General features: G+C 40.2%; 1 protein-coding gene across 3 annotated transcripts in view; it reads left to right on the top strand.

The window, feature by feature from the left end:
• cfap61 (cilia and flagella associated protein 61) overlaps positions 1 to 22065 on the top strand; it is a 169765-nt gene extending 147700 nt beyond the window's left edge. The window contains exons 24-25 of one of the 3 annotated variants that reach the window (XM_059986284.1): positions 11894 to 11984; positions 21600 to 22065. In XM_059986284.1, coding sequence (XP_059842267.1) covers positions 11894 to 11984; positions 21600 to 21800 — 292 coding nt within the window. In that variant the 3' untranslated portion in view covers positions 21801 to 22065. Of the gene's footprint in view, positions 1 to 11893; positions 11985 to 21599 lie in introns of those variants that run through there. The other 2 variants (XM_059986283.1, XR_009515173.1) reach the window with 2 other exon arrangements.
• The last annotated feature ends 3661 nt before the right edge of the window (positions 22066 to 25726 follow it).

Genomic DNA, 25726 nt, shown 5'->3' with positions numbered 1-25726 from the left:
ATGATCCCTGTGGCAGGTGGAAAGTGGGAGGGATGGGAAAGATGTGTTTGGCAGTAGGATCCTGTTGGAGATGGCAGAAGTTATAGAGAGTTATGTGCTGAATGCTAGTGGAGTGGTAGGTAAGGACAAGAGGAATCTTATTGCTGGTGTGGTGCTGGGAGGATGGGGTGAGGGCAGATATGCAGGTGGAGGATGGGAAGCTCCCTTCTTTGAAGAAGGAGGATATCTCAGTTCCGAAATGAAAACTCTCATCTTGAGAACAGATGCGGCAGAGACGAAGGAACTGAACGAAGAAGATGGCATTTTTACAAGTGGTAAGGTGGGAAGAGGTATAGTCCAGGTAGATGTGAGAATCAGTGGATTTATAAAAGATACCAGTGGATAGATTGTCTCCAGAGATGGAGACAGAGAGATTGAGAATGAGGATGGAAATGTCAGAAATGAACCATGTAAATTTGAACGAAGGATGGAAGTTGGAGGCAAAGTTGATGAAATTGACGAGTTCACCATGGGTGCAGGAAACAGCACTAATACAGTCGTCGATGTAGTGTAGGAAGAGTTGGGGAGTGATACTGGTGTAGCCTTGAAACAGGGACTGCTACACTTAGCTGATGAAAAGGCAAGGCATATACTGGGAGCTATGCAAGTGCCCATAGATACATCTTTGGTTTGAAGGAAGTGGGAGGAGCTGAAAGAGAAATTATTGAGGGTGAGGACCAGTTCTGCCAGATGGAGGAAAGTGTTAGTCTCCTTACTTATTGAATGATATTTGATCTCCACATAAAAATATTATAAATATTATTGGAAAAAATCTGTGGTAGTTTTATCTCCATCAGATCCCTGCTGGTTACCAACCCATTGCATGTATGATTAACTTAATTATCTTTTATATAGAGATAAAATATCACTCATAGAGTAAGGAGAACTAATATTTTAATGGAGATATTTATCTGCATATACAAACGTAGATGGTACCATATGGCAACTGAAAGCCAACAAAGTCTCAGGAGTAGATGGTATCCATGCTGAAATCTCGGTGAAGAGGAACTTTATTCATGAATTTACAACCTCATTTCCCATGTCATTTCTGTGAAAAGGAAGACCTCCCAGGAGACAGCACAGTCTTGGTACTTTCAAGAAGAATATCCAATATGGTAACAACCAAGGCTCCTACTGTTTGTCACAGGGGAAGCCATTGCAGAGTCCTCTTTAACCATCGCCTCTCAATGGTCAAAGATCTGCTTCCTGAGACACAGTATGGATTCTACCTAACCAATAGATTTGATCCTGAATGCACATCAACTCCAAGAGAAATGAGGGATAACTCTATACATGGTCTACTTTGACCATTTCTTGGCACAGAAATCACTATCACTCCATCAGTCAAGAGGGACTGAGGAGCAATCTTCTCAAATTACCCACAGAAATTCATTTTCATCTTTTTTCTACAATACAAGCCATGATCTTAAAATGCAGTCCACAACAAATCCTGCCCCAATTATTGCCCTAATGTTTTCCTAAATCCTTCTTGCTACTCCTCTTGATAAGGAGCTGACCTAGAGGACAAATGGTAAATTTTTCAAGCTATTTCACCCTCTGTTCCAAAATAAAAAGGAACACTCCAACTTCAGTTACCAAACTCCAGTACGCAAATAACACTTGCACAGCTGTATGTTCAAAGACATTATTAAATAGTTCACTGAAACATATGAATTTAGGTGTCTCACATTTAACAATTGCAAAATAAATACCCTCTACCAATTTATGCCTGTTGCATATCTCCCCCCCCCCCCATCTCATGGCAAGGGTCCTTAACAATACAATGGTAAACACTGAGGTCCCTACTGCAATCCATGAGGAGAAACAGAGAAGATATATATTTATGCCTATTCCCTCATTCTTATTAGCCATCAAATCTTCCACCAACATCAATATGTTTAGCAGGAACTATTAGTTTTCCACAATAATTGTTTGATGCGACATCTGTCCAGAAATGTTAGTACATCCCCAGTTATCATTTATCCACATGTTCCTTCTTCAAAAAGCTCCAGTAGAATAATCAAACTTGAATTAACTTCACAAAGCCACATTGACCTTGTCTGATTACTTTGAATTTTTAAGTGCCTTGTAACAATATCCTTAATAGTTTGTAATATTTTCTCTGTGACAGATAATAAGCTAACTGGCATGTAGTTTCTTGATTTCTGTCTTCTTCACTTTTTGACAAAAGGAGTAAATTATGTTTATTTTCTTGTCTATGGAATCTAGGGTATTTTGGGAATAGAGAACTGATCCATCAGTGCGTGGGTCACTTTTCCTTGCAAGGGAGAGAGTGGTGTGCAAGAGAGTATCATACATGTGGTTGGATAATGCATCTTCATTAAAGATACAGAATATAATTCAGGATTGACGGTACTTAAGACTGTCAGGCACAGATTTTGAAGGTTGTTCTTTGGTAGATTATATTTCATAACTGATGCACTTACAGACCTTAAAATTGGTCCTCTTGAAGATCAGAGTGGTTGGCTATGTATGGAACCAAAAGAAATAGTGGAGAACTTAAATGGGTTCTTTGCATCTGTATTTACTAAGGAAACTGGCATGGAGTCAATGGAAATGAGGCAAACAAGTAGTGAGGTCATGGAAACTATTCAGGTTGGAGGAAGAGGTGCTTGCTATCTTGAAGCAAATTAGAGTAGATAAATTCCCAGGACCTGACAGGGTATTCCCTCGGACCTTGAAGGAGACTAGTGTTGAAATTGCAGGGGCCCTGGCAGATATATTTAAAATGTCTGTATCTACAGGTGAGGTGCCGGAGGATTGGAGGATAGCTCATGTTGTTCCGTTGTATAAAAAAGGCTCAAAAAGTAATCCAGGAAATTATAGACCGGTAAGTTTGACCTCTGTAATAGGTAAATTATTGGAAGGAATACTAAGAGATAGGATCTACAAGTATTTGGATGGACAGGGACTTATTAGGGAGAGTCAACATGGCTTTGTGCATGGTAAGTCACGTTTAACAAATCTGAGTTTTTCGAGGTGGTTACCAGGAAAGTGGTTGAAGGGAAGGCAGTGGATGTTGTCTACATGGACTTCAGTAAGGCCTTTGACAAGGTCCCGCATGGGAGGTTAGTTAGGAAGATTCAGTCGCTAGGTATACATGGTGAAGTAGTAAATTGGATTAGACATTGGCTCAACGGGAGAAGTCAGAGAGTGGTAGTGGATGATTGCTTCTCTGAGTGGAGGACTGTGACTAGTGGTGTGCCACAGGGATCAGTGCTGGGTCCATTGTTATTTGTCATGTATATCAACGATGTAGATGTGGTAAATTGGTATGATAATGTGGTAAATTGGGACAGCAGATTTGCTGATGAAACAAAGACTGGAGGTGTAGTGGACAGTGAGGAAGGTTTTCAAAGCTTGCAGAGGGATCTGGACCAGCTGGAAAAATGGGCTGAAAAATGGCAGATGGAGTTTAATACAGACAAGTGTGAGGTATTGCACTTTGGAAGGACAAACCAAGGTAGAACATACAAGGAAAATGTTAGGGCACTGAGGAGTGCAGTAGAACAGAAGGATCTAGGAATATAGATACAAAATTCCCTAAAAGTGGCATCACAGATAGGGTAGAAAAGAGAGTTTTTGGTACAATGGCCTTTATAAATCAAAGTATTGAGTATAAGAGTTGGAATGTTATGGTGAGGTTGTATAAGGCATTGGTGAGGCCGAATTTGGAGTATTGCGTGCAGTTTTGGTCACCATATTACAGGAAGGATATTAATAGGGTTGAAAGAGTGCAGAGAAGGTTTACAAGGATGTTGCCGGGACTTGAGAAACTGAGTTACAGAGAAAGGTTGAATAGGTTAGGACTTTATTCCCTGGAGCGTAGAAGAGATTTGATAAAGGTATATAAAATTATGATGGGTATAGTTAAGAGTGAATGCAAGCAGATTTTTTCCACTAAGGCTAGGGGAGAAAAAAAACCAGAGGACATGGGTTAAGGGTGAAGGGGGAAAAGTTGCATAAGGACAAGTCCTTTACTTGGTATTTCTTCTGCCAAGCCCTCCATTAATAAACCATAGAGCCAGGCCACTACTGAAGGCCAGCCAGCAACTGCAGCTGCCACATTGCATATTTTCCCAAAAGCCTTCCCAGTAGCTCTTAATATTAATTGTTAAAATCACAATTACTTTAGATGTTGTACACCTCATTAAAAATGAATAGAGAAGGAACATTGATATATCTTTGTTTATAGGAGAATTTAGCATTATATTTTCTCATATATTTCCTTTAATATCAATGCTACCACAATATTCTGCATTTTTTGATAACAAGAATTTAAGGAGATAAAGCTCAAAAGAGAAAAGAAATCTCACCAATCCACGAGCTAAGGATCCTGGCTGGAGCAGACAGAAATCATTGTGGGATTCTATGTGCATAGTGATACAGAGCTAAGATTAAATTATCTAGATCAGCTCATTTACAATTCATCTATAAGGAGTTTCCCTAGTGATTAGGCCACATGTTGGAACAAGTTTCAAACAAAACAAATACTATATATACCAAAATTACATGGGAAAACTGGAACAACAAAAGATCAACAGATAAAAGAAATACTAATCAATTGCTCATTGTGAACGGAAAACCATGATTGTCTTAATATACCTACATGATCAAATTCCTCCTTAGTCTGCAGGGCCCACATAACTATAATCTTCTGACATACTACTTTCCTCTGTGAGAAATGCCACTTCCCCTGTTTTGGGTATTTCCTACAAGCAGCTATCCCATTCACCACACCCTACCTTCCACTGGTCACAGCTGCAGATCCCACTAATTGCCAAGCCTTTTGCTCCTGTTCCTTTGATTATTCACTGGTCCAAACAAAGACCATAATGACACCACCTGTAACAAATAAATAAACCACAGGAGAGTGTAAGGAAGGCAAAGAGGTTCTAGGGCTGATAAGATTTGGAAGCTGGAAATTTTCCTGGACAGTTCAGGTAGCAGAAAAAGCACACTGATGACACAATTCCAAATAAATTCTGGAGTAACCATCAGACATCACACCCACAACTTTTTTTTACAGCTTGGATGTGGACTGGGCGAAACATGATTTCAGAAAGTATGGTGCTGGGTTCCAAAGTATGCCTCAGAACCCCAGTCTGCACAAGTTCTCTCCTTGTTTCAAGAAGTCTCAAATAACTATGGTTAGAATTGGAATGCATCAGGAACACAATAGTACACATTTCACCATAGATTTACTCACTGGCCTCCACCCAATAAAGTTACAGAATCAAAGAACGATACAGCTCCGCTCACCATGTGTACGTCAACTATCAAGTAAAAACCTAGACTAATTCCATTTACCATCACACTTGGTTCATAGCCTCCCATGCTTTGACAAGTGCTTGTCTGGATACATCTTAAACATTGCAGGATTACTTGCCTCATCCATCCACTCAGGCAATGCACACTAGATTCCAACCACCTTCTGAGTGAAAACAAATGCTGCCTTAGGTCCACTCAATCTATTACATGGTACATTAAGTCTACACCCTCCAGTTTCAGTCTCCATTGTTATGATAAAAGGTTTCCTATCTGTCTTTCAAAATTTTGAATGCTTTTATCTTTTCAGCCTTTTCAACTCTGAGGAAATTTCTTATAGTTCTCCTCATTCCTCACAACATTTAGGTAAATCTCCTAGGAACACTTTCCAGTACAATCACACCCTTCTTATAGTATGGCAGCTTGAAGTATGCACAGTACTACAGCTGTCTCCTAACCAGTGCTCTACCATTACCTCCAGACTAATGGAGGTAGGAATCAACACCATACTTTGTGAAATCAGTGCATTTCACCATACTGAAGGCAGGAATCCCAAATATTTTCTTTTCCACCTTAGGTGTGCTAACACCTTCAGTAACCCTTGGGTTTGTATATTAAGATCCTTCTATTCCTCAATATCCCCTTGTACCCTAAAATTCATATTACAAGACCTACTCTTGTTAGTCCTGCCGAAATGCATCACCTCTCACTTAACAGGATTGAATTCCATTTGCCATTGTTCTGCCCATTTAGCCAATTGATCAATATCATGCTTATTTAGATAAATTGTATTAGGTGATGGTAGGCATAGGAATGTCGGTACATAAGGTGACTGAAGGGAAAATGATAAAGTAGTGGTAGTTGGGGGGTGTAAAGGGCTGGGTTAGTGGGTGTAAAAATGTTGATCTGCTTGGGGAAAGTAACTGCTTTTGAGTCTGGTGGTCCTGCCATGGATGCTACGTAGCCTCCTCCCTGATGAGAGTGGATCAAAGAGCCCATGAGAAGGTAAGGGTGGGATGGGAGAATAGTTTAGCTCATGGTGGAGTGGTGGAACAGTCTCGATGGGCCAAATGGCCTACTTCTGCTCCTTTGTCTTGTGATCTTGTGATCCTTCATGATGTTACTGTCTCTTCTGTATACATGTTCTTGCTAGCAGATAGGCTGGTGCTGGTGATGTGGTGAGCAGTTTTGATTACCCATTGTAGAACCTTACTGTCCCTTGCAGTGCAGTTTCTGTACCATGCAGTGATGCAGTTGGCTAGGATGCTCTCTACTGCTCATCAGTTGAATGACATGAATATAGATGTTCGTTGTCTAGCTCTCATCAGCTTCCTCAGAAAATAGAAGTGGTGGTGAGCTTTCCTGATTGTGTATAATGTGTTCTGGAACCATGAGAGGTTGTGTGAGATGTGCACTCCCAGAGTTTGAATCTGCTCACAGTTTCCACTGCCATCCCACCGATGTAAAGAGGGATGTGAGTTCTCTAAAGTCAATAACTATCTTCTTTGTCTTGATAATATTGAAGGAGAGGTTATTTGCTTAGCGCCAGACCTTGAGCTCTTCCACCTCCTCTTTGTTGGCTGTCTCATCGTTGCTGGTGATGTGCCCCATCACTATTGTGTCATTGGCGAGCTTGACAATACGATTACTTGGGTGTTTGGCCATGCACTCATGTATAAGCAGAATGTACAGCAATGGGCTCAAAACACAGCCTGGGGGGGAAAGGGGGTGCATTTGTGTTGAGGATGATGGGAAGGGAGGATCTGGCTGTCTATTGGTTTGGAAGTCCAACACCCAATTGCACAGTAGAGTATTTATACCAAGGAGTAGGAGTTTTCTCACCAAGGTCAGTGGGACAATAGTGTTGAATGCTGGACTGAAATCCAGAAACATCATTCTGACATAAATGTCCTCATTTTTAGGTGTGTCAGGGAAGGTGTCTATGAATATTTCTCCATCATCACCACTGCCAATTTTCATGTCATCTGCAATCTTACCAAGCTTACCTCCTATGTTTAAATTCAAATTGTTAATGTATATAAGAAATAATAAGGCTCCCTGCACCAATTTGTAATATACCACTGATCACAGGCTGCCAATCACAAACACAGAACTCCACTATCACTCTCTGCCTTCTATAATCAGCCAATATTGGATCTAATTTGCCAACTTGTCTTGGATCTTTAACTCTTTATACTAGTTTTCAGATTCAGGTATATGTCGTGAAATGTGTTGTTTTGTGGCAGCAATTCATAGTAAAAACTATAATTTACAATAAGAAATGTACATCAAAATTTAATTGTATGCAAAACGAGGCAGAAAAAATGAGGTAGTATACATAGGTTCATTGTCCATTTAGAAATCTGACAGCAAGGGGAAATGTTGAGTGTGCCTTCAGACTTCTGTATGTCCTCCTTCACTCCTCATGAAATATAGCCAATGTTATGCCTTCTTTGTAATTGCATCAATATGTTGGGCACAGGATAGATCTCCAGAGATGTTGACACCCAGGAATTTAAAACTGCTCACTCTTTCTACTGCTGATCCCTTGATGAGGATTGGTGTGTGTTTCCTCGACGTCCCCTTCCAGAAGACCATAATCAATCCTGTGGTTTTACTGACGTTGAGTGCAAGGTTCCACATATGGCCATTACTAGTCTATGTAGACTGCATCAGCTGCACTCCCCTCATCAATATATTTTGTTACCCTTTTAAAAAAGCTCATTCTAATTGGTTTGTTAGGATCTCCTCCCAATGAGGACATACTGAATATTTTTGATTACTCTTTACATTCCCAGATATTAAATGTCAGTGTTTTTGATGCATTGCCTTCATAAATCAAAGTATTGAGTAGAGTGGGGATATTACACTGAAGTTGCAATTAAGACATTAGTGAGGCCAAATTTGGGGTATTGTGTGCAATTCTGGTCACCTACCCATGGGAAAGATATCAATAAGATTGAAAAAATACAGAGAAAACTTACAACCATGTTCCCTGGACTTGAAGACCTGAGTTATAGGGAAAGATTAAATGGGTTAGGACTATTCCCTAGGGCACAGATGAAGGGAGGAGAGATTTGATAGAGGTATACAAAATTATGAGCGGTATAGATAGAGAAAATGCAAACAGGCTTTTTCCCCTGAGGTTAGGTGAGATTAGACTTAGAAGTCAAAGGTTAAGGGTAAAAGGTGAAATATTTAAGACAAACTTGAGGGGGAAGTTCTTCACTGGTACAAGCTGCCAGCAGAAGTGGTGGATTCAGGCTTGATTGCAATATTTAAGAGAAGTTTCTGTAAGTATAAGGATATGGAGGGCTATGGTCCAAGTGTAGAAAAGGCAGAATTAACGGTTTGGGACAAATTACATGGGCTGAAGGTCTCTTCCTGGGCTGTAGTGGTCTTTTACTCTATGACTATGACTCTATTGACCAAAGAGTTAAAATTTCAATAGAATCAGCACAGCATTAGTTTTTATGTTTTGAACCATATTTTTTATTTTTTTTGATTTTGTGTGTTTTATTAAAACTTGATTATGAAAGTGCTGCACCCTATTGAGCAACATCCTAATATTAGCATTAATCTACACAAAATCACTAAAAATGTAACAATATGAAAGTGCTTTCAACATTGTGAGTAGAGCTGACACAGACCTCATCTTCTGCCATTGATTACATTACTGACAGTTACCAGGACCCATACAAGTAAAGATCTATGATTCACTCTTCCACTGAGGCAACTAGTTTTAATAATTGTAAGAAACAAATTTGTGTTTCTTGAGCTGTGTAAAGGCAGAACCCAAAGTTGGCTGATGTAAAGCAACTATCCTGTCCAAAAGTGATTTGAAAAACACTCTGTCAATAATAAAATATGCAAATAAACAATACCTAATTTGTAGTGCAACTGTTTCCCTTCAGGCAGTCATAGATACAGAATTTTGCTGTTCTAAGTAATCTGCTTGTTTTAGGAACATCCTGGTCTTGACTCAGTGCAGTTTGGCTCCAGTTGAATAAAGCAGTGAAGTTGGTTCAGTGTATTTAGTGCAGGAAATGGTGATTTGAGCTAGGGGAACATCAAAACTGTTGTTGGCCATGCACTCTTGGGTTGAAAAGATATCATCTCGGTTTCTCACCTAGATTGGTCTTATTTGGAAATGGAAGTATCTCATTATCACAGAATGCCATCTTGGAATCTCAGATTTAAGTGTAATACAAGTCCCAGTCTAATAAACAACTGTTGTCAAATTTACAGTAGGATTTTGTCAGAATGGCCACAATTTTTCATCCCATACTACAACTAATTTGCATCATGGATATTTAAGCAAAATAATTGCTGCTTTGCTACTTTATCACAGTAATATAAGCACAGCTTTCTCATGTTTACCTCCTGTGATCTTAACACAGCCAGTTTGCTTGACTGCAGAGAAGTGATATGCTGTTTCCCCACAGTATTATTAGCATAGCTCCCAGAACACCCTGAGCAGTTGACCTTTTGGTAAGCTGTATGTCCTGGGCCTTTATTCCTCGAGGATAGACCACATTACTTCTTTTCCTCTCAGCTGTGCTCCACCCATTACTGGAATCTCTAATATTAACAGTGAGGATATGAATATTAATTTTTTATGGATTCCATTAACTGCTCAAAGATATTAACAGTTAAGAAAAATAAGCATGCATTTACATAGCATATTTAATGTAGGAGACTACTCATAACACTGAAATTAAATAAAAATTGGCATAAGACCAAAAAGGAAATGGGCACAATTAAAAGGCATTCATATCACCTTTCTTGACCACTGGGCTGTTTGAATTTTCAGCCGAGTAGGCATTTTGATGTAACCACTGTGGTAACTTGGGAAATATACAGCTAGTTTCCAGAAACAGTAATGTGATAATGACCAGATAAGCAGTTTTTATTGCGATGTTGACTGAGATAAAAATATTAGTCACTGGAAAAAGTTTATATCTTCCACACACATCAAGTTCAGGAACAGTTATTATTCTCAACCATCAGGCTCCTGAACCAGCATGGATAACTTCACTCACCTCAACACTGAACTGATTCCACAAACTACAGACTCACTTTCAAGGACTCTATAACTCATCTTCTCAAAATTTATTTGTTTGTATTTGTATAGTTTGTCTTATGCACATTGCTTGTTTGTCCATCTTTCTGTATAGTTTTGTAAATTTATTTTCTTGTGTTTCTTTGTATCTGTTGTGAATAAATTTATTTTGAAATTTGAACTTTGCATTGGCCCTTTTTCAGACTTATTAATGTTTAATACTGAATAAATTGTAATACACCACTTCAGATGGTTCTTATATTGTTACCAAATGAACACTAGCATGTTTAGTGATGTTTTAGAGATTACAGTGTTCACTTGAAAAATGTAGTTTAAAAATTCATGCAATTATTTTCTTCTGTTAGGTTAATTTTAGCCTTCCAGTAAGTTGAACATTGAAAATTTGAAACATAATTTAAATTTACATTGTTTTAAATAACCAAAAACTGCCTTGCAGACAGCATTTGCATACTAACTTTTAGAATTTAAGATGAAATCTTATTGAGCAGTTGTGCTTATTCTAATAAACAAATCTACAGGTTTCTTCACCTTCTTTCCAAAAAAGCTTCAAATTATTTGACAATATAAGTAAATGTTTTAGGATTATGAGTTTTAATTGATTTCCTTAAAGTACTAATGGTTCCAATGATTATTAGACTGAATTTTTTTCCATTTAATTATTTTTAAACTGAATCTATGACCTTGAAACATTTCCTGCTGTTACCCCAATATTGTGATTGCCATACGAACATGCAAAATGACAAAAGGAAAGGTAACAACTAGTCCATTGAGACATTCCCATTGCAATCACCTTGGAATTAAATATTGTGGCCACCGCTACCCATTTCCATGGACAGTCACAGAGTCTGCTGAGACAGACTTAACATTTAAAATCCCCTATACAAATTTGATTAAGTAAAACAAAATTGGAGAAACCAAGGGGTAATTAACATGAATGTTAGTTGACAATAGTGAATCTTGATCCTCTTCCTTGTTAATTCCAAACAGATTTCAATCTTAAAGTCCTGATGACTATTTTAGGTTGTGCATTAGTACTTAAGTTAGTTAATCATTTTATGATTATTTTAATCTATGCCAAACTACACTAATACAACACTACAAACTGTCAGTAACTAGGAATAGTAACACTTTAGTATCTAAGTAATAACATGTTAAATTTGTCTCCATGATCACATAACACTGATAATTTCTCAAGCCACTAACTTACTACTAACTGCATGAAGTAATAAGGAATTAATTGTTTTGATGAACCCAGGTCTTAATAGGGATAATAAAATGATACTTTTGCTATTGTACAAAATCATCTTGTTGCTCTGAATCTTTATTAAACTGATTATTGATGCTTGCAGCAAAAGATTAAGCAGACTATTCTCGGGGGACATAATAGTAATAAAGTCAGTTTTAGTTAATTAAAGTAACAAAAGGTAGGTAATGTGTATTAGTGTCCAGAAAGTGGCTGAGTATTTTTTTTCCTATTTTCAGTTACTTTAAGGAGCCGTGGGCCCTTTGCATCTATCATGATCGTTTCATAGATTTCAAGCAAGAAGTGCGACAGTTAGTGGAATCTGAAAAGGTATCTCATACTTTTGTTAGTTATTATAGTTTATGGACATCCACACTCACCCCATCTTCCTACTGCCTTAACAACAAGAGTTTCGCTTGTTCTCACCTACCATTTCATGAGTCTCCGCACCCAACACATTCTCTGCAACTTCTGCCATTTTCATCAAGACCCTACCACTAAACACATCTTTCCCTCAAACCACCACCCCACCCCTTCCCCACCACCCTCCACTATCTGCAGAGATGGCTTACTTAGTGATTCCCTTGTCCATTTGTCCCTCCCTACTATCTCCCACCTGGAAGAAGTGCTACACCTGCCCACTCACTTCCTCCCTCTCTGCCATTTAGGACCTCAAACAGTCCTTCCAGGTGCAGCAATTGGGGTCATCTGCTGAATCCGGAGCTCCCGATTTGGCCTCCTCTATGTTGAGGAGATCCAGCATAGACTGAGGGACTGCTTTGTTGAACACCTTCACTCCATCACAAAAAGCAGGATTTCCCAGGGTTGCCATCCATTTTATTTCCAATCTCCACTCCCATTCTGACATATCGGTCCATGACCTCCTCTTCTATCACATTGAAGCCACTCTCAGTTTGGAGGAGCAACACCTCGTATTCCATCTAGGTAGCCTCCAACCTGATGGCATGAATATTGATTTCTCCAACTTCTGGTAATATTTTCCCCCACCTTCCCTCTTCTTCAATTCCTCACTTTGGCCACCCCCTTACCTCTTCTCCTAACCTGCCTATCACCAACTGCTAGTAGCCTTCCTCCCCTTTTGCCCAAGGTCCACTCTCTTCTCCTATCAGATTCTTACTTCTCTAGCCCTCTACCTTTTCCACCGATCACCTCCCAGCTTCTTAATTTATCTCCCCCCTCCTCTACCACCTGGCTTCACATTATCACTTTATAGCTTGTACTCTCCACCACCCCCCCGCCCCTGAATTCTTATTCTCTTATTCTGGCTTCTTCCTTTCTTCCTCCTTCCTTTCTCATCCTGATGAAGGATCTCAGCCTGAAATGTCAACTGTTTATTCATTACCATGGGTGCTGCCTGACCTGCTGAGTTTCTCCAGCATACTATGTGTGCTGCTCTGGATTTCTTGCATCTGCAGAATCTCTTGAGCTCACTCTTTTGTTTTCAATATGAAAATATATGTTCATGGAAATTTTAATATGCAATAATATTTCAAGCTCTTAAACACAGGTGAAGTCTTCATTTAAAAGTATTAAGAAAATATTTGACTTCCAGCATCCACAGTATTGTCTCGAAAATCTTGTCACAATACAATAGGTCATAGAAAGAATTGTCAGTTAATCAATTAAGTTGTCAATTCATTAGGGAAAAAAACAAATCATCACAGCAAAAAATAGGAAACTTAAAAATGTGAATTAAGCCCATTACCTGCTGTTTACATATGAGGTTTTGGACATAACAATTCATAGTCAGCCGTGGGGTGGATGGATCAACATGTACAAAAGCTGGATGAACTCAGCAGGTCGGGCAGCATCTGTTGAAATGAGCAGTCAATGTCTAAGGCCAAGACCCTTTATTAGGACATTTCAACAGATGCTGCCCAACCTGCTGAGTTCATCCAGGTTTTGTACATGTTGATTTGACCACAGCATCTGCAGTGTACTTTGTGTTTACTGTGGGTTGGATGGAGCAGTGAATTCAGACCTATTACTGGTGTTGCACAAGGTACCTGAAATCCATCCACAATGACATGGACACAGAATCTGAACCATCAGTCCATCAATCCACTGACTGCAGCATGGGTATTTAGCCGAACATCACTCCTCCACTTACTAGTTAGATGGTGAATGGAGCTAGACCAGAAGGCAAAAACAAAACTCACAGCATGGCAGCAAGGTATAGCTGAGAGCTATACAAGAATGTATCCCCTAACAGGGGTTCCCAATCTGGGGTTCCACAGACCCCTTGCTTAATGGTATTGGTCCATTGCATAAAAAAAGATTGGGAACCCCTTCCCTAACACATCTTCAACCTGCTGATAAAGGTGGTATCCAATGACAAGTTAGTCAGATAACTGCCACAGGATCAGCCAGAGGATCCCTTTTAAATCTTGCAAGCTTTCCTTGTTGCAGTTCAACTGTGCATGGTTCCCAACAGGCCATTTTGCTACTCCTAATGTAGAATCACTTCCTTTTTTGTCCCAGTAACCCTATCTCTTTCTACTTTTCCAGTGCTTTACATTAAACTTTAAAGATACACTGGTCAATCTGAAGTTTTCACTTTAAATGGTCTGTGACCAATGCTAAATTTCATTCATATCGCAACCCCAAAGCCTCACATCAATGTGTCCCTACCTTAAAATCAAAATAACACAAACTTTGAGTGGTGTATTTTGAGTGCTGTCCCTCATTCTTTTGTCACTGTGTGGTTCTACGCTTTATACTATCTCATGTAAAATGAAATTATTTGTGGTAGGTTTAGCAGTGAGAATAATCATGCTTTTGATAATGAACAGCAAGGTGAACATTGCTGGGAAGAAAGGCTTGACTTGCTGAGAGACAGAAATCATAGCCCTCTAGCACTGACAAGAGGTTATAGAGACAAGAGAGGAGCATTTAAATGTGTTCACTTTAAATTACATAACTAAAGCTTTAAAAAGGCAGGCAACACACACAGAATGCTGGTGGAACACAGCAGGCCAGGCAGCATCTATAGGGAGAAGCGCTGTCAACGTTTCAGGCCGAGACCCTTCGTCAGGACGTGAGTCTCGGCCTGAAACGTCAACAGCGCTTCTTCCTATAGATGCTGCCTGGCCTGCTGTGTTCCACCAGCATTTTGTTTGTGTTGCTTGAATTTCCAGCATCTGCAGATTTCCTTGTGTTTTGCCTTTAAAAAGGCAGAAAATTTTCTATCAAACCATACAAATTTAAAGGCCATTGTTTTCTTTTGGACTACTTATGCAATATTCTGGACATGATCATCCCTAGTAAAACCAAGATTCTCCTCCTTCCTAATTACCCAAATAGTGGCAGTGAGTTGCTTTCTTCAACTGCAGTCTATTACATTTTCACTGTGTCTCAAAAGTACAATTAAATTGAGATTAACTTGGCAAGTATTGGTGCTGTTTAAAATGGCAAGCTGACCTGTATATTACAGAGGCCAAGTGTCATCTGTTAGAACCCTCTGCATCTCTTTCTCTAGAGCACAACACCACCATTCAACATCAATCCATAGTCTCCCAATCAGAATTGAAGCTCATTTCCTCAGGAGAGTTTCCCTCCAAAGCTTCCAGCTTTATAGTCTTCACAACAGTCTGCTTCTCTCTGCTACACAAGGTCCACAAGAGGTACTGTTCTGACCAACTCATTAATTCAGCCTGCAATGACCCACCAAACTTACTTCTATCTTGGTTCCCAACAACGAGCAGAATAGCACCCCTGGAGATTTGTAGAAGAGTAGCTTCAGCAAACTTCTACAAGTGTATCCAAAATATGCCCAACAACATTCCAGTTCGTAAACTTATAGAAAACGTTCCTCCAGGTTCCCAGCTCAAATCCCGAAAACCTTCCTGCAGGTTGAAAAACCCCGATTCCTATGACAAACACACTGAATGGTGACAATACTGGCACACCAACACACCCTCCAGTGGAGAAATGATCGACAACGTCACCTTGTTCCTCCCAAGCTTCACTGCAGCTAGCAGAAAAAACGGGGCAACCACAGATAGACTCAGAAGTCGACAAGCCAAAGCAGTGCAAACTCTACACCAATGGGGTGTCCTACAAACCCCAACTTGCCCCTGTGGTGCCCCAACCCAGGATGTCCTCCACCTGGTCTAAACATGCCCTCTCACTAAGATCTGAGCTGACTTTGCCACGGTCCATCGATATGGCCACAAGCTGGAGGAATGGCTTGACAAAAACAATTAGAAGCGTGAAGAGAAAAACATCTGCCATACAAAATAACAACTTCCTTTTTGACAATATTCTTTCTACTCCAACCTAGTCTCTTCTCACATACGTCCAGGACTTCTAGGAACATGGAAAACCTACAGCACAATACAGGCTCTTCGGCCCACAAAGCTGTGCTGAACATGTTCTTACCTGAGAAATTACCTAGGGTTACCCAGAGCCCTCTATTTTTCTGAGCTCCATATACCTGTCCAGGAATCTCTTAAAAGACCCTGTCATATCCGCCTTGACCACCATCGCCGGCAGCCCATTCCACGCACTCAACCACTCTCTGTGTAAAAAAACTTACGCCTGACATCTTCTCTGTACCTACTTCCAATCACCTTAAAACTATGCCCTCTCATGCTAGCCATTTCAGCCCTGGGGAAAAGCCTTTGACTATCCACACGATCAATGCCTCTCATTACCTTGTATATCTCTTATCAGGTCACCTGAGATCCTCCGTCGCTCCAAGGAGAAAAGGCCGAGTTCACTCAACCTATTCTCATAAGGCATGCTCCCCAATCTAGGCAACATCCTTGTAAACCTCCCCTGCACCCTTTCTATGGTTTCCACGTCCTTCCTGTAGTGAGGCGACCAGAATTGAGCACAGTACTCCAAGTGGGGTCTGACCAGGGTTCTATATAGCTGCAATATTACCTCCGGCTCTTAAACTCAATCCCACAATTGATGAAGGCGAATGCACTGTACCCCTTCTTAACCACAGAGTCAACCCGTGCAGCAGCTTTGAGTGTCTTATGGACTTGGATCCCAAGATCCCTCTGATCCTCCACACTGCCAACAGTCTTACCAATAATACTATACTCTGCCATCATATCTGACCTATCAAAATGAACTACCTCACACTTATCTGCGTTGAACTCCATCTGCCCCTTCTCAGCCTAGTTTTGCATCCTATTAATGTCCTGTTGTAACCTCTAACACCCTTCCACACTATCCACAACACCCCCAACCTTTGTGTCATCAGCAAATTTACTAACCCATCCCTCCACTTCCTCATCCAGGTTACTTATGAAAATCATGAAGAGTAGGGGTCCCAGAACAGACCGACCTCCATGCAGAATATGACCCATCTAAAACCACTCCTTGTTGTCTCTGATGTTCTCCACCACCTTAGCAATTCCCTGGTCCCTGGTGGCTTATTATTACCATGGATGTACAGTCCCTTTACACCTCCATCCTATATCAGGATGGTATGAGGACCCTTCACTTCTTGCACTTCTTGCCAGTTCTCCTTCATGACTTATCTGCCTGAACTTGTCCTCACTTTGAACATTTTTTTTACAAACCCACTTGTTTTTCTCCAGATCAAAAGCTTTGCCTATCTTGTTGTGTGATGTGGAACAGATTTTATTCATTCTTCATTGGAACCTCTCCCTTTCCCTCTCACTTATCTTTTTCCATGCATCCAGATCTATTGACACTACCTCCTGCAGTCATGCAAAACTTTTATTAACTTTGCTGCCAATTTCCATTTTGCTCTTTCTGCCTCTTTCCTTTTCTTGCTAGATCTGTCTCAGAGGATAACCTGTGGCTGACAAACATCCATTGAAGACCTGTGGAGTCCCACAACTATATTGAATACTTTTGTCTCACCCTGCCTCCACTAAAGACTCCATTCTATTACTGTTTCTGTCATCTGTTCTGATGATGAGCCTTTTTACAAGTGTGTCTGAAATGTGTACCTTCTTCCTGAACTGTGGCTTCCACAACAATGTAGTCAAAAGAGCCTTTTTATCTCATCTTTTCCTGAACATCTTCTCTCAGCCCATCACTTCCTGTACGTGGTGAGAATACACTTCTTCTGGTTCCTCACCATCCATCCCACCAGCCTCCACGTTCATTGGATCTCTCTTACAACTTTCATCACCTTTACTGAGATTCCATCATCTCAATATACCTATCAGAATTTTAAAAGGATCACTCTCATCCATTCTAGTCGACCTTTCCACTTCTTCATGCAACTGAGGGAATTGCAACACATATCCTTTCAAGTTGTCCCTTTTGCACCACGTAGGAAACCGAAATGATCTTCCAGGCGATTTAGCAGCTCATTTGCATTTCTTCCAATTTAATATATCACATTTGGCATTCACAATGTCCTCCCCATAGTATTTTAAGAAACCAAGTGCAAATCAGGTGATTGCTTTGTAGAGAACCTATGCTGAGTTACTATGGTGCCTTCAAATTTCCTCTTGCATGTCACTTTAATTCCCCATTTCACTCCCATATGAACCCATCTTTTGGTGACCTCTTGCATTGTTTATAGAGGCCAAATGCAAGTTTGATGAACAGATCATCATCTTCCTTCTGGCAACATTGCAGATTTCCTGAATCAACTTGCTTTTTTCTGTCTGCATCAGAATAGGCTAGGTCATCCATCTGTATTATTGGCTTAGTCTCCATTAGCACAGCTTACAAACCTGCTTTTCACAATTCTGACACTCTTTTGTGGGCTGAAGGGCCTTTACTGTGCTGTAGGTTTTCTATGTTTTATCTGTGTTTTTACTCCCTAACCACCTTCAATTCATAACTTTAATGAACAAAGTATAATCCTCTCCCTCCCCAACTGCCCCCATAATCTATAGATCTGATGATGTCATGTATAGGTAAACCCAGGTCTCACCCTATTATAGATATTTTGATTCTGCTATCAACGACTCCCTCACCTTTCCTGCAGCTAGATATTATAGTTATTAACTTGTTTTGGCACTGTTCCCAGTACCAAGTGCCTTCAATAGTTCAATTTAATATCGCATAATGTATAAAATGTACAACATAAAATTCTTGTTCTTCACAGACAGCCACAGAAAACAGATGAATGCCTTAAAGAGTAGGAATGGGAAGTGGAATTAAAATGGGTGGCCACTGGGAGATCCTGCATTTTCTGGCGGATGGAGCATAGGCACTCCACACTGCCTCCCAATCTACATCAGGTCACCAATATACAGGAGGCTACACCAGGAGCACTGGATACAGTAAATGACCCCAACAGACTTGCATGTGATTTTTTGCCTCACTTGGAAGGACTGTTTGGAGTCCTGAATGGTAGTGAGGGAGGAGGTGTAGGGGCAGGTGTAGCACTTGTTATGCTTGCAAGGATAAATGCCAGGAGGTAGATCAGTGGGAAGGGATGAATGGACAAGGGAGTTGCATAGGGAGCAATCCCTGTAGAAAGCAGGAAGTGGGATGGTGGGGGAGGGAAAGATGTGCTTGATGGTGAGATCCCTTTGGAGATGGCTTCCAACATGGCCTCCTCTACCATCATGATGAGGCCATACTCAGGTTGGAGGAGCAGCACCTTATATTTTGTCTGCGTAACCGCCAACCTGATGGCATAAAGATCGATTTCTTGAATTTCCAGTAATGCCCACCTCCGCCATTCCCAATTCCCTCTCTCACCCTATCTCCTTACCTACCCATCACCTCCCTCTGGTACTCCACCCTTTTTTCTTTCTTCCATGGCCTTCTGTCCTCTCCTATCAGATACACCCTTCTTCAGCCTTGTATCTCTTTCACCAATCAACTTCCCAGCTCTTTACTTCACCCCTCCCTCATCCCGGTTTCACCTATCACCTACCATTTTGTACTTCTTCCTCCCCTCCCCCCCCCCACCTTACTCTGGCTCCGCATCTTTTTATCTTCAGTCCTGATGAGGGGTTTTGGCCCAAAACATTGACTGTACTTTTTTTCCACAGATGCTCCTCCAGCATTGTGTGGGAGTTGCTTTGGATTTCCAGCATCTGCAGATTTTCTCTTGTTTGTGATTGCTTTAGTATATATGGTTTCCTATTTATACTAGCTCTAATGCATTTGAATTGCCTGGTCCATTTACACAGACCTAAAAAATAAAGCATTAAATCTGTATTAATTTGAAACCACAATGTTATAGTGACATGCAAAAAGCATTTCTTCCTTGAAAGCTGGCATTTCAATCCTAACCTCTTTTTTTCTTCTTGTCCCTCCAAAATTTAATACCTGTTCTTTCCAGCAATGCCAAATTGAAACCTTCCCAATCAGATTTTCACCCCTACCACAGAAGTGACAGATTCAAAGCAACACAATTAAATGTGTGCAACTGATAATGATGATGAGCTGTAGTTGTCACACCATATACTGTACCTCCAAACCTCTCCATTGTTGTCAGTTGGATATCCCTGCACCTACTCTGTTGTTTCTGTTTCTGAAGTCATGCGATATAATTCCTACCCCTTAAACTCTTAACTGCTGAATGAACTAAGGTCCCAGCAATGTGATTCAAGAGATTCTGCAGATGTTGTAAATTTAGAGCAACAAAACACAGCTGCAGGAATTCAGCAGGTTGGGTGGCATCTATGGAGGGGAATAAACAGTCGAAGTTTTGGGCTGAGCATTGACTGTTTATTCCCCTCCATAGATGCTGACTGACCTGCTGAGTTCCACCAGCATTTTGTGTGTACTGTCAGCTTAATCCATTCTTAACTAAATACAAATTGTTAGATTGTGATGATACTACAACACATAGCAAAGTAACTGAATCAATCTTTTCCTGAGATAATTAATGAAGAATCTATATTCTCCCAAAGTAAAATGGCATATCACATGAGAGGGAACTAAGCATTCTTCAGTTCCCAATTAACTGATGTGTTTAGTTTACAGCTCAACAGTTTCAACAAGAACAATTACATAGCACCCTTAATGTGGTAAAACCTCACACAGCACTTCACTAGAGCATTACTGAACAAACACATTCACTTCTGAGTCAGCAGGTTGTGATTTCAAGGACTACTAAGAATCTCAGCCCATAATCTCCATTAACAAAAGGATACATGCCACAATTGGATTGCAGCAATAGCTGAGATGTTGCCTGTCAGTTTAACCCAATTGATCATATGCCATCAGGTGAAATAGAAATGGAGCACTTCTGGTATTGTGGTCAACGGTTTTTATATTAATCAACACAAAACAGATTATTTAGTTGATTATCTTTCTGGTAGTACCTAAGCAATTATAATCACACTTTAACTCACTGACTATTAAATGCTTTGGAATATCATGAATCAGAATCAGGTTTATTATCATCACCATGTGTCGTGAAAATTTTTAACTTAGCAGCAGCACTTCAATGCATTATAAGAAGAGAAAAATAAAATAATATTAAATAAATTACAGTATACGTATAATGAATAGATTAAAAATCGTGCAAAAACAAATAATATATTTAAAAAGTGAGGGTATTAAATACATGATGACTTCCTAAGCTTGTACTAAATACGTGACACGTAGAAAATTTATGTTGGATTCTGTTTCTGAAGTCGTTCAACCAAAAACCCTCCCGTTAACTATTACCTCATAAACCAGGGTTCCCACCGCCTGTGCAGGTGGCTGCTGATATTGGCCAGGTATTACTCCGAGAAGGTGGGGGTGGAAGGGGCAGGTTTTTATTCTTCAACTCATTCCGGGTTCTCAAATTGGCCGCTTACCGGGTGGAAAGGCCAAAATAAAATCGAGTTAGTTCCCAAGTGGAATTTTAGAATTATTTTGAGAAAGATTTGAATTGTCATTATTTTCTCATCCAGTTAACTGTCAAACGGGCTTTAGGAACAAAGTCGGGTCGAATTGGGCCATTAGAGACTTGTTTGGAAATTTCCCGTGAACAGTTTGAGTTAGATAATATGCTTCTTTTCCTTCCCAAAGTTAAATGTTGCCCAGCCAATCGACGAGCTAATTCGCCTGATAGCAGACGGTGAGCTGCTGGTACCAGGGAATACGAAGGCATTTTTGGAAAAGCAATTTGAACAGGATGGATATCAGAAGCTGATCGAAAGGAGCCTCCTAAATTACCTTCGCTACAACAGTTATCACCTCCCTATGTTTGCGTGGCCTGGTATTGTTTAGACATCAGCCAATAGCCGTTGTCTTCTTGTACCCCTAGTTTATTTGTTTCAACGCTTGCTGGAATAGAGGGAAAAATGGATAATTAATTGATTAAGCAGCGTTCGCGCAGGAACGTTGTACATAAGTTGTCCGGGAGATGGCGCGCTGTAATAGATCGGTCGAGAAGTAAATTGCCTTCTACTTTTATTTACCTGAGAATGCTTTCTTAACATTAAAATAATAAAACTGTTTTATTCTGTTGAATGCAAAACATTTGTCCCTTTCCTCGCATCAGTTTTATCAGTGAGTGTTGCCACTGAATCTACACCAATACACATCTTGCATTGTGGAAAAGAGCCCTGGATCTATTTAACACGGGAAATCTCACCCTGTCCTTCGGCCAAGACAACCTAGCCCCATGCTTGCTGTAAATTTCGCTCCCCACTCCCCAAAGACAAAAGAAAACAGGATTTGAGAAAACAGTGCCCTGAAACAGTTCCCTTGCAAAGTGAATCTCAGGGGCTGCACTGAGACACGCTGCATGCAAGTCCCATCAGCTTCATAGTTACACCTTTGATTCAAGACTAGCGCCTGCGCAATATTACTTGTAACAAAAAAAGCGAACGAAGTGGCAGATGTTACTTTGATGCCTCCAGCCACTCACGGTACCATTAATTGCGATAAGGTACAGAGGCAGTCTCTGTAGTTCCAGGTGACGCCACTGTGTATTACCGCCAGTAAATTACAATGCTGATTTTCAGAGAGATCTGCGCGGTGCGCTGTTGATTTCTGAACTTCGTCCTAGCAGCGTGTGAAGCGAATGGAGCTGAAAGCTTATAATCAATCGTTTCTTTCCAGTTACTGTGAAAACATATTGAGCTAAAGTGACATGGGATTTTAATGATGGGTCGAGAATGATCCCAAGAGTTCTAATTCCCAGGAGTTTTATTTGTCCTTGCCGTTTCAATTACTTTTCTGTTCTGGCATCGTGAGTCCTTGACCTACTCTCTCCCCCCCCCCCCACCACCCCCACCCCGTGTCAAAATGCATCTCTGCAGCCCGCGGCAACAAACCCGCTCTACGTTTCACTCACTGGGGAGAGTTGTACAAGCGGTAGCACACAACACGTAAACAATAACGTTCCCAACAACAAGCGTAGTACAGTATTACGTGTGTGTGAAACTTGCACCACGGTATCTTAAAACAAAACGGGATAGCGTAGCGGGATAGCGTGGCGCGGATGCGGGGGGGGGGGGGTACTTTTTTGCCTTGCATACAACAGATGTAGATCTTCCTGCTGGAATCGCTGTGTGGCCCTTGAAGTCTTGCAGATTGTTTCGCTGTCCGTCTGGCCGGGCTGCACGCACTCGGCTTGTGCTGATAAATCCTGGTGTGTACTTTTCGAAGGAGCCTTAAGCCACATAGCAATCTACAGCTGTATGTTAATGAGAGCCGCGTATGCAACCGGATTGCCTCTGAAACCAACCAGGACATTTAGCACAGTCCCTAGCCAATAACACCCCATGAGAAATCAAAATCCCTTCCAATGCGAAATAAGCCTTCTGGTCCGTAGGAAAGGACCGTGTTCCAGGGAGATGTAATTATTTAGCACTTTAGCCGATGGAAGTAGATTTTTGATTAAATCAAATGCACGAAGCGAAACAAGTGTTCAAAATCCCGGGAAGCGAAAGAACTAAATAAATTCAAACCTTATCGGGATTAGAAAATGCTTGTAATAAAAGAAACTATGTTATTTCCGTGAACGGTCATAATGTATTGCATTCTCTTTTTTTCCCAAGTTGGTCATCTTTTGACAGTTCCTATTCCAAATTATTTACCCCCTACTCCGATTAGGCAGCGTTCGGAAAAGCAACGGTGAAGTGCAACTAGCATTGTAATGAGCACGGAATGCAGCAGGAATTGTAGTAATCAACATTGTACTCCGCAAACAGTACTGTGAAATCAGCATTGTAATGTGCTGCTGTAAAGTTTATTTAGCATTGTAACATAAAGCCAGTAATGAACGTTTAGAATTGTAACATGCGCGTGTCGAAATACAATCCAATATAATCCACTTAAATTAAGTTAGCAATGTTAAATTCACGATAAAATACAGCAGCGTAATATGGTCAGGACAGTATAACGCAGTACAGGAACCAACATGCTGCATTGTGGAAAAATTACCAAATAAAACATTATAATGAGCCCGGCAGAATTTTAATAGGCAAACAGCAGCTTTGCAATGTGGCCACCATATACATAATAATGTATACCAGCGTTATGATGCGCCACGGGTATTATAAAGTGGGCGTTGTAATGTGCACACAGTGATACGTACTCAGCAAGCAACACACATTGAATACGTTTCAGTGATCTTTGTAATAAGCACAGATCTACGTAAGGAGTTTGTGCGTTCTCCCCGTGAACTGGCTGGGTTTCCTCCGGGTGCTCCAGTTTCCTCCCACTATCCAAAGACGTACCGTTTAGTTGGTTAAGAGGTCATTGTAAATTGTCCTGTGGTTAAACAGGTGGACACCTCGTTGGATCAGAAGGGCCTGTTCAGCACTGTATCTCTAAATAAAAATAACATTTATAAAAATCAAGGACATTTATTGATTTAGAATTTGAATTTGAATACAAATATACCTTACCAGTACAATATCAAAGACACAAGAGCCGGCAAATGCTAGAATGTGGAGGAACAAACAAAATGTTGGAGGAAATCAGTGGGTTAGGCTGTATCTGTGGAGGGAATGGATGTTTTGAGTCAAGACCCTTCTTCTTCTGAACTTCATAGGGCTTTGACGAGAGTGAACTTGATGTATCATGCACAGCTTCAGTCTTCTTAACTAAAAAATACTGTAAAATATTGTAGAGGGAGTGGTGCTACAAAGATCAACAAACTGGTTTGTAGAATAGTGGGTTTATCATATGCCAATCTGACAACCTTGTACCTCCCTCTGGTTCGTGACTCCACCAAATTCAATTCTGGACCTACGGAGGAGCTTTCATAGCTGATCACAACAAATACAGTAAATGACTGGAGGCATCAAATATTAACTCTATTTCTTTCTCCACATGTACTGTCTGATGGGTAGAGTGTTTCCAGCATTTTCTACTGTATTTCACCATAACATGTTGGTAAAATATACAAGGAGCATTGTAATGTGCAGATGTAAATGCAGATTTAGAGTTAGGGTGTGATTTGGCACATTACAGCATTATGCACACAGTAAAGTTCAGGCAGCCGAAGTAAATCCAGAATTAAGAATAATCACACTGTAATATCACACACAGTAGTCAAAGTCGTCTATATTTAAGAAAGTAATAACTGCATTGTAATGAACAAAGTAAACCACCCAGTTTGGAAGCTTCACAATAAACACCTACATGATCTTTATAAGTAAGGAGGACTGAAGATTATAATATGTCACTGCAAATGATTGCATTGAGCTATTGGTATTATAATCTATACACAAGAAAATATGATCAGCACTATAATGTAAACACTAAGTACAGACTATTATACAATTGGAAAAATTGAGTTTTTTTAAAAAGCTGCTTGCAGTAAATTGCTGCAGGTACTGGAGAGAAAAATTGTGGAACACAGAAACTGCAGGAGTTAAGCTATAAATCAAGGAGAATGCACAAAAATATTGACAGGTAAAATAAAGAAAGCCAAAAGTTTATTTTAAAACATGTAAAATGAAATATGATGACAATGGAAACAGTAAAGTCCATTAAAGAGAAAATGATAGACTGGGTGCAGAAGTGAACATAGGTATCATTGTAAATAGATATTTTGAATCAGTCTTCATAAAAGACCACCCATTAACGAATTCATGCTGACTGACAATAACGTCCCTCTACATCTTTTCTGATAAACCTTACTGTTGTTAGGCTATCTGTCCTCTAGTTACTTGTTTCAATTTCAAATAATGGTACAA

Source organism: Hypanus sabinus, chromosome 12 (assembly GCF_030144855.1).
Source record: "Hypanus sabinus isolate sHypSab1 chromosome 12, sHypSab1.hap1, whole genome shotgun sequence".
NCBI lineage: Eukaryota > Metazoa > Chordata > Chondrichthyes > Myliobatiformes > Dasyatidae > Hypanus > Hypanus sabinus.
This window is presented reverse-complemented; position numbering and strand designations above follow the sequence as displayed.